The sequence below is a fragment of the Melanaphis sacchari genome, unplaced genomic scaffold (assembly GCF_002803265.2).
Source record: "Melanaphis sacchari strain LSU unplaced genomic scaffold, SCAv2.0 Contig44_pilon_pilon, whole genome shotgun sequence".
Classification (NCBI taxonomy): Eukaryota; Metazoa; Arthropoda; class Insecta; order Hemiptera; family Aphididae; genus Melanaphis; species Melanaphis sacchari.
In genome coordinates this window covers 1,886,979-1,897,188 of record NW_020271295.1, presented here as the reverse complement: position 1 = coordinate 1,897,188, position 10,210 = coordinate 1,886,979, and the positions used below count along the sequence as shown (strand labels likewise).

The 10,210-nt window shown below is 21.0% G+C and overlaps 1 protein-coding gene across 1 annotated transcript; it reads right to left on the bottom strand.

Moving 5' to 3' along the window:
• Positions 1 to 266: 266 nt before the first annotated feature.
• LOC112598050 lies at positions 267 to 10,001 on the bottom strand. Its single transcript, XM_025344377.1, has 12 exons — positions 9,827 to 10,001; positions 8,118 to 8,210; positions 7,498 to 7,645; positions 7,300 to 7,436; positions 7,089 to 7,238; positions 5,356 to 5,499; positions 3,624 to 3,728; positions 1,749 to 1,841; positions 1,544 to 1,685; positions 1,350 to 1,486; positions 1,099 to 1,248; positions 267 to 454 (listed from the first exon to the last, which is right to left on the bottom strand). The coding sequence occupies exons 1-12, from the start codon at positions 9,909 to 9,911 to the stop codon at positions 303 to 305; spliced, it is 1,536 nt and encodes a 511-aa protein (XP_025200162.1). The 5' UTR covers positions 9,912 to 10,001; the 3' UTR covers positions 267 to 302.
• Positions 10,002 to 10,210: the final 209 nt, after the last annotated feature.

Below are 10,210 nucleotides of genomic sequence, written 5' to 3'. Positions count from 1 at the left end.
TTAAAATATTTAATAGTATGAACTGATTTTTAGTTTTCTTATATTTTAACACTGATTGTTTAAAAACTAATGAAAAATTATTGGCAAATGCAATATATATCATACATAAGAATTTAATATGGAAAACATTATTTACATAATTCAAAATTACTAATTTAATCTACAAAACTACTAGTAATATCATTCAGTTAGAACAACACTTAAAAAGCTATACTTAAAATTATACATTAAATGACATGGTGGTTCATTAACTTATTTTTAAATTAAAAATATTGAGATTATGATAAGTATTTACATCATATTTAATCTATAAAAATTTGATTTAATGGTACTCTATTAAAAAATTCTTGTCCCATTGAAATAAAAGCAACTCCCAATGCTTTTTCAAAAGCTGGTTGCATTTCATGTAACAATTCCATCCAATTCTCGTTTAAAAATAAGTTCATGTTGTCACCTAGGTACATAAAAAAAATTTATTATCAACAAATAAACTCAAATTATCTAAACAGTTATAATATGAAATTGATTTTGTACACATAATCTGTCAACAGTTTTATGATAAAAAGGTATTGAAAATTTTTTTAAAAATAATTTATGATAAATTTATAAAAATAACTAAATTTAAATACATGTCTGTTACGTTGAACGTATGTTGTGAGTTTGGAATATTTAGCATTATTTTTTAGTCTTATCAAAAATTTTAAATACCTATATACTTAAATCACAACCATATTTAATAACAGTAAAATATTTAAATCTCAACATTTTCACCATTCTACGAAAATATAAAAAATTTAGTAATAGTAGGTATAGAAATATAAAATATATTTTTTTTAATCATTAAATATTGCATTCTTTTTTTTTTTGATACACAGTGTTGAATAAAACAGATATATCTTATTTAAATATAAAATGTATAAACATTAATAAATTGAACATAGACTGTAATTTACAACTTAACAGAGTCTTTTGTCGTATTTTTTATAACTCGAGGGTATGTGTAAAATATGAAAATTATATTTAGTAAAAATTAATAAAAAAGATTAAAAATATCAATTATCTAATAATAGGCTTATAAAAAATTATGAGTATACTCACCAAGAACTTTGTCTCCATTAAATAAATTATTCATTTTTAAATGCATTTTTGAAGTAGTAAATTTAAAATTTGCACTTATAATTTCTAAATACGTATTACCATTTTTAAGTACTGGTTTCATTTTAATAACACTAAATGATTTGTAATTGTCTAAAAATAAAAATCCATGTTATTAGTTTTCTGTTGCTAATAGACTTTTTCAAAAAACTGTAAACAATAATACAGTAAAATATTTAACAATTTTAAATTACCTAAAACAAATCTACATGTGCCATTTCCATTGATGGGTAAAATAATTACTTTACCACTTATTGCGTATTGACCTTCCATTACAATTGGTTTTTGGGCAACTAGATCGATCTTAAGTGTAAAGTTCTTTGGATCAAATCTGTAATAATTTATCAATATTTAATTTGTTAAAACATTTCTTATTAGCATTATTTACGTCAATCCCTTAATAATTGACGATTTCAAATTTAAAATATCTAGATCTTTGAACTTCATATTCAGAGTCCCTATACTTCGATCTATTTCTAATGAATCGATTCTCAATGGATCCGTCGGGAGTATTCCAAGACTCGGACTACCTTAAAACATATATCATTTAATTAATACAAAATATTAATTACACAGTTTTAGATTAATTTTACCTTTTGAAAAATAAGCAGTAGACTTTTGTAGCTCATTTCTTAAACATTCACCTAAATCTGGATCACTTAATCTACATTGCACAAAACCTTTTTCTAAAAAAAGAAAAATTACAAAAATACTAGGATAAAAATTCAAAAAATAAATATTTGATTGAGAGTAAAAAATAAATATAATATGATTTTTTTAAGTAAATTTCACATCATAATCACAATATCATTATATCATACTAAAAGTATAAATTACTAAATCAATATTATAGACATAAGTAGTATAATACAGTTATATAAGTTTTATTTCTAGTGCTTTTGTACTTTTAATTCAAGCATTTTTTTTATTTTTTTTTTCAATAGTTTAAAAATAGTCTATTTAACCATAGTTATGTTTATTATTCTATTTAGTTTAAACTTATGAATAATCGTTTACATAATTTAGTATTCAAATAAAATTTTCGTAATTATATAACAATGAATAGCCATGATTAAGTAGTGGCCATGATGATTATTCAAAATTTTTTAATAAAATAAAAACATGGAATAAACTTGCGTAATTTTTTTTTTAATTATATTATAATAATATTATCAATTTATATACTCTCAATAATGTTATAATGTGAAGGACGCTTTAAGTAGAATAGGTACTGGCTTCATAATAAAACAAATTCATATACATACAAATTTATTGACATAGACATTGAAAAATTACTGCTCAAACCGGTCTAGAGACATCACTCTAAATAATAAATGGGTTTCCGGTAGATAATGGCAGAATCGGAAATTAACTCTTAGATTCTTGAGTATGGTGTCAAGGACTAAAAAAAAATTTTAAACTTCCTCAAGATATATTTAATTATAATATAAGTAAATACATTTTTAAATATTTTGAAGTTCAAATGTTCAAATGTTTTGTATGGCATATTGTTTAATTTTCGTGATCAACAAAAAACTACATTAACGTTAAATCAATTTAAACTCCGAAAAATAATTAATTTTTTTCAAAAAAAATAATTTTTATTCCTAACTATTTTATAATAAAAAAAAATTAAATAACCGCCTTTTTTTGTTCATTAAAAATATGTCCTTCTAAAATTCTAAAGAATCCAATATCAAAATATAAATTAATATTATCGAAAAGTTTTATTATTTTTTTTTCGTTCTATTGTATATTATGAATTGTATTATACTACGCAAGTTCAATATTGGCGATATTGTGAATCATTGAATATATTTTATGAATTTTACAATAAATAACATTGTCAAATTTATAATATACTATAATTTTATAACATATTAGAAAATTTTAATGTTTTTAATATTTTATGTTACTAATTTTGTATGGATAGCAGTACTAATATATAAAAAAAAAATGTTAATTTTATCTTAGGTTATTATTTTGTTTTTTTTTTTCAGTATCAGTATAAAAAAAAGTTTAGCCGTATTTATATTAACGATTTATAAATTTAATAATAATAATATTTAGCAACTTACAGTAAACATACTCCTAACTTCAATTTTACGAAGTTGAGATGATATGTAAATTTTTTCTTTAAAAAATATTAACATTTATATTTCAAAAAAATCAAAGTTAAAAAATAATAAATATTCAATGAAATTATCATAAAATATGTTAAAACTTGAAATTAAAAAAAATTTAATTAAATATTAATTTTTGTATTATTTAAAAAATTATCATATTTTTACATCTTGCATGTTTCAATAATGAATTTAAATATATAATATTACTACACTCAATTTATACATGTCTGCTCTTTTCGCTATTTAATTTTTAGCAGTCTTCAAATTAAATAATTTATATCAGTGATAACTAAAACCCCACTAATGTTCGTTCAAATTATTTATTGAATATTTTTCACTTACGCAATTTTGTAGAAGGGGCAGCGTGTATGGTTCCAATGAAAATGTACGAAAGACAACAAACAAACTTCACAATAAAAGAAGCTATATTAGACATCTTGTATAAATTTTATGTGCAAGATTACAAAATTAACTTATTGAAACTGAATCCTATTGCACTTTAGGTATCCGTTTATAAAGGAACTATTGCGTCGTTTTTAACGGAAAGACCTAAGCGAAATGATTAAAGAAAAATGCGATAATTCTATTCACCTCTAAAACCCAAACAGATAACATAACCTTCAATCCCTACTATATTGAATATAAATCTATTACAAAAAATATTGGTCAAAAGACTAGTCTAACAAGATGTTAGTATATTTTTACAACGATAAAATAAATAATGTTAATAATATGATACATACCATTAATTATTTCAAATGCGGCTGCTATATGCAAGGTGTATCTTATTCAATAATGTGCACGCCTATAATGTGTGCAGTGTGCATTATTAATAAACATTTTTTTTTTTTTTGAACTTTCTGATTTCGATTATTCTACAAAACTCTTCCTCAAGCTAATTTATCATACAAGTATTCTGATTCTTTTTATGAAAATACGTATCCTGTTTAATGCCTAATACATTTAAATATAATATTAAAATATATACTTAGTACAAATAAATAAAATTACCTACAACAATTATGTTTTTCTAATATTGGAAAAAAAATAGGCAAAAAGTCTTAATCCATTCAAAATAGATATTTTATAGATTTATATTTTGATAATTCTACAAATTATTATAAAAAGAGACGCTTTATTGACTTAAGTAATTTTGTTTTTTTAACCAACTTAAATTAAAATAATTTTTAATAAAAGAAAATTAAATTTTATATTCTTTAAAATAATTAAATAAATGTCAATTTTTATTACATCAACTAAAAAAAAACCAAGGAAATACAAATTCACTAAAGCATTACGTTTAGAAAACTAATCAATGGTATTTTATACATATTTACTTAAATTATTCAGATTTAAACTGAAAAACCATAGCCAAATCTATTAGTCTACATAAAATCCTGAAAATTCTAAGTTCCTGCTAAAGATTGTAAAAGGTAACATAAATAAAATGTAATATGTCTCAAATATACATATATTATTTCCTTTAATTTTGATTTATATACATATATTTTTTTTGATAATTTATAATTATAACATAATATTATTTGTTTGTTTTTATAGGTTCAATAATATAAATACAATATTTAATTATTTTTAAGTATAAAACGTATAAAAAAAATTGGATATGATAAAAAAATATTTAAATTTAATAGTAGGTACTTATTTTATTTCCATACTAAAAATAAATAAATTTACCTTTTAACTATAAGTAAATTCGCTGTATAAATTGTATTAAATTATCAAATAATGGAATAATATGCATAAAATAAAACTCAACACAATATCATATTGTTTTAATTCACTGTATTATTGTAAATAATTAAATATAAATAAATACCTACAGTGGTGACATTAAATATAATTTCATTTCACCTATAAACTACATTTTAATGACTATTTAAATCAATCAAATACTCGTTGTATCGATTATAAATTGTATAACAAAAAAATTACTCGTTTTACCGAAATAATATACATAAAACATCTTATGCTCATCATTAATTGTAAACTGTAAAACATATTTACCTTAATGAATAATAAAAAAAAAACTACCAAGATATCTAAATTTAAGGTAAGATAAATTGATTTAACGCAATACGGTTCAAAAATTGTTGACCGATTTGTTTAAAGGCAGAACCAAAAACCTCTTCAATAGCCGGTTGCAGTTCAATTATAAGTTCACGCCAATTCTCGTTTAAGAATACATTCATGTTATCTCCTGCAATATATTAAAATATAATATTAATACATTTAAATATTTAATTTTAAAATTTTAAATATATAATAATATTGTAGAGAGTAAACTCTTTATTCTATGAAAAAACAAAATCTATATGAATTATTATTAAATATTAAAATATCCTTTACTTTTTACCCTATCTACTTCTTTTTTCTTAATTTTTACATATTTTTCTTGAAAATTTAACTTATTTATAAGTTATAGACTAAAAATACTATATTATTATTGCCAGATTATAAAACTGGTGAAAAAACCAAATATAAATGGATGATTGATAAAATAACTATCGTTATTGTACCGAAATTGTACATTTTTTTAAAATTATCTAAATAATATTTACGTACTTTTATAGCACATTCTAATACTTTAGTTGACCGGTAATATCAATTAGTGAGGTATAATGTTCTAAATAACTTTTCTATAATCGTTATTAGCACTCAAAAAGGATGAGTTTTAATGAAAGTTACTTGACCAAATATATGATCATAAATTCCTTTTTTAATATTTAATTGTATGTATAATTAATTTTTTTTTTTTAGAATTAAATTTAATAAATATTTTTTTTTGGCTTTTTGGGCTATTGAAAATACTTTTTAGGGATTTATTTTACTACAAAATCCGAGCTCTGCTAATAATAATTTTACTATTCCACATAAAAATATAATCCTAATCTACTTCAAATTTATAGGAACAGTATTAAAACAAAATATTGCACAAAATCAATAAAAAATCAATGCATTTGTAAAAAGATTCTAAGTTTAATACTAAATTTCAAAAGCTCGCTGAAAGAACTAGTAAATTTTCTAAATTTAATAAAAACAATAGTTAAAAATATTATATTGACAATTATTTTAATTATAATTGTTGAAATTCAAATTGTAAATGCTTTAAAAAATCGATAAAAGATTTTTAACTTAAGTTCAAAAACCTATTGAAACACTTTATTATATTTTTATTTTTTATAAAAAATATTATTATTTAATTAAAAATATAACTTAAAATATAGGTATAAGTATTTTTAAATTCTATTTACACCCAAAAAATATTCAAAATATTTTGAAAATTGTCATCATCTATAAATTCATCATATAAAATAGGAATAAAAGAGATCATTTTCTAATTATTTTCAATCAATACACAATTGTATTTCTTAATCTTAGTTTAAATTAGTAATTGTAAAATCTTAAATTATGTTTAAAATGTGTATTATTTCTTAAAATCAAAAGATTTATTTTTATACCTAGGCTAAATATTAATAGGAAAATATAATTTTATAAATACTACAATAATTATTAATATTTATTGCTTATTATTTTTAGCTTCTAGGTATTTCAAACAGTAATATAACTGACTTTATCCCTTATTTCTAAATACTTACTTTTTATTATACAAATGCTAATATTTTACTTTATAAAATCATTCTATATACATTAATTACCATACAAATAACTCTGTTATTTTTTTTAATTACTAAAAAAATTTAAATGCTGTAATAGGACATGACATCCTTGAAAAATCTTGACAACCTTACCTTATAATAACTTAAGTTAACACAACTCATGAATTACCTAAAGCTTTATCTCCGTTGAACAAATTATCCAGTTTAATATTCATTTTTGTAGCTGTGAATTTCCATGATATGTTTACAATTTCTAAATGTTTGTTTCCGTTCTTTAGTACTGGTTTCGTTTGAACAGTGCCAACAAGCTTTGAAACTTCTATAAAAATAAATAAAAAATAAAATATATTCTTTTTCCTAGTTATTAATTATAACATTACCTATATTAATTTTACATCTTCCCTTTCCTACAATTGGAAGAATTAATACCTTTCCAGATATTTCATAATCACCTTCCAAAGCTATAGGTTTTGTAGGATGTAACTCAACATCCAAACTATAAACTTCTGGGTCATAACTACAATAGATAAATATAGATACAATATTAAAAACACAATTTTAATGATAAAAATACTCACTGAAGTTTATCTAAAATAATAGATTTGATGTTAAAAATATCCAAATTTTTAAAATCTAGTTTAATGCTAACTGGACCCGTACCTTGATCGATTAACAATTTATCAATTCGCAATGGATCCATTTTGAGAATTCCCAAACTTGGTACACCTAAATAAGTCATGATATATTTATATAATATGTATATGTATATATCTAGAAAAACTGTAAGATATAGGATGAGTACTTAAGTCATTTTACCACATTCCACCACCCCGAAACCTTTTTTTAAAGCAATTTTTTACATTTACAAAAAATTATTAATATTTATTTAAAAATTGAAAATAACTTAAATTCTCAAAAACATCGTAAAATTACGTTTAGAAATTTACCAAACGTTTATATAATTTAAATAATATTGACCACAGTTCCCAAAGTATTAAAAAATAGCGACTTCATTTAATATTCAATACATATAACAGTACTTCATGATATGTTTAAAGTATTTTTTATTTAAAGAATCTATCCTAGTGAATAAATAATGTACATATCGTTGTGGAACCAAAATACTGTAACCATCACTTCACTAAGAATCAAAAAAAAAAGAAGATATGTTTTATATTAGATTTATGTTTATTTTTACCTTTTGCCAAATGCGGAATAGCACTTTGGATTGCATTCATTATACATCCGTCAATATTAGGATCGCTTAGTTTGCATTGAATAAAACCTTTAGCTGCAACAATAAAATATTAAAATTTGAATTATTTATGTGAAATAAAATAAAATTTTAAAATATAAATATATTACATCCATAAAAATCACTATTAAAAAATTATAATCAAAATTAGCATTCATCATACATTATAAAATCATATAGTGTATGGACGTATTGGAATTAAAATAATTTCGATTCAAAATTCCAGTCCACAATGCCTAAGGAATATCTTTATTCAATAGTTTTTATGGCTAGAATTATTGAATGCCAGTATAATACATGGTCAATAATATTAAAATATAAAAATAATGTTTAAATAATGTGTTTAATGTGTAAAAGAAAATCGCATTGGTTACATTTAAATCATAAATGATTTATTCACCTAGATTAATATGTAAAAAATATAGCTACAATAGTTTAAAATAATATACTATTTATCGAATTAATAATTCAAACATCAACTATTAAATAATTAAATATAAATCCAAATTTTGTTTTTCAGTAAGAATTATTTTTAAAATACAAAAAAATAATGAAAATTACCATAAATTAAGTATGTTTTAAAAGTGACAGTAAGCTAAATAGTTATTCTTTTTTTTTATTTAACATGAAATTTGAAAAAAAAAATTCAACATTATTATTAACATTATATAATTTAAAATATCAATAGTTTGTTAGTATACTCGTATCATAACATATTGGTCAATTGCCAGACAGAACGGAAAAATAATAACGAATTTAATTTTCTAATTTGCAATTTAATTTAATTTAATCATTGAAACAATCTTATAATTTTCCATATGGCATATTATGGATATGAAATATAATTTAAAATACATAAAAGTTATAAATTCGATAAAATTTAAACGTTGTTGTTATAAACTATGTTTATAATAATATGTACAGTATAAATGCCGATATAATAATAATATTTATAAATTAAAATAAAACAAAATATACATCCACCATTAAAACATAAAATTAATTAATCTACAAAAATATAAATTTACTCAATTAAAAAAAAAAAATTCTAAAATAATTTATTTTAACATTTAAATTTAAATTAAAGAAAAATATTTCATTAAAAAAACTTTAAAAATTAATTGTTAACCATTAAAGCAATACAAATTTTTACGGAATATAGAGGTATTCTTATACAAAATAATTAATTTACAAAAAAAACTTAATGTCTAAGAGATAAAAAATATAATGTAAATTTTAAAAAAAACGTTTGTACTTTCCTGACACAATAATATATATGCCTATAATAATTGTGATAATCATGAAATGCAATGAAATGCGCCTACAACGCTTGAAATGTTATTAACCACAGTGAATTAAAATTATTAATCCACAAGTTACTTAAATTACTATTATTATTAATTTAAACTTGATTTACAATCTATACAATTTATAATAAGTAAATCAGAATACGTAAATTGTATAACAATTATATTAATTTATTATAAAAATAAAAAGAAAGATTACTAAAAACATTATGTAGTAGGTTTTAAAATTATTTAGGCTATAATGTAATAAGCAATAAGTATAAAATATCATATTAAGTAACGAATTTTGATGTTCGTTTACTCTCATGTACTATGATTGATATACAAATAAAATTTGATACGTACGTAATTTTGTTGATGGAGCTGCATTTATACACACGATCAAAATGTACACAAGACCACAAACAATGTTTAAAATATTAGCAGTCATATTGTACAATTTTTATCGGATAAACTTAATTAAACTACAGTCGATCACGACAAACTTCAAACTACTCAGTCTGACTATGATCTAAACGTTGTAAACGTTTTTCGCTTTTAATTATTGGATTCAGTTCTAACAGAAAATCGTCTCCCTACTTTTTTGTTTCACTTTAATTAATATTATAGGGATTAAATTTACAAACTCGTTTGGCTGGTATGTACAAGTCTCATAATAAATAATATTTTGATACCTATACATCAAAATGAATTGTAATTAATTAATTTCTAATTATTTAACATTTATAA

Excerpts from the sequence above, each read along its gene's own strand:
- LOC112598050 (XM_025344377.1), bottom strand. The coding sequence starts at position 9,911 with ATGACTGCTAATATTTTAAACATTGTTTGTGGTCTTGTGTACATTTTG. Across the intron at positions 8,211-9,826 it reads AGCTCCATCAACAAAATTAC|CTAAAGGTTTTATTCAATGC; the intron begins GTACGTATCAAA and ends TTATTGTTGCAG. Across the intron at positions 455-1,098 it reads TAATGGAGACAAAGTTCTTG|GTGACAACATGAACTTATTT; the intron begins GTGAGTATACTC and ends TTATGTACCTAG.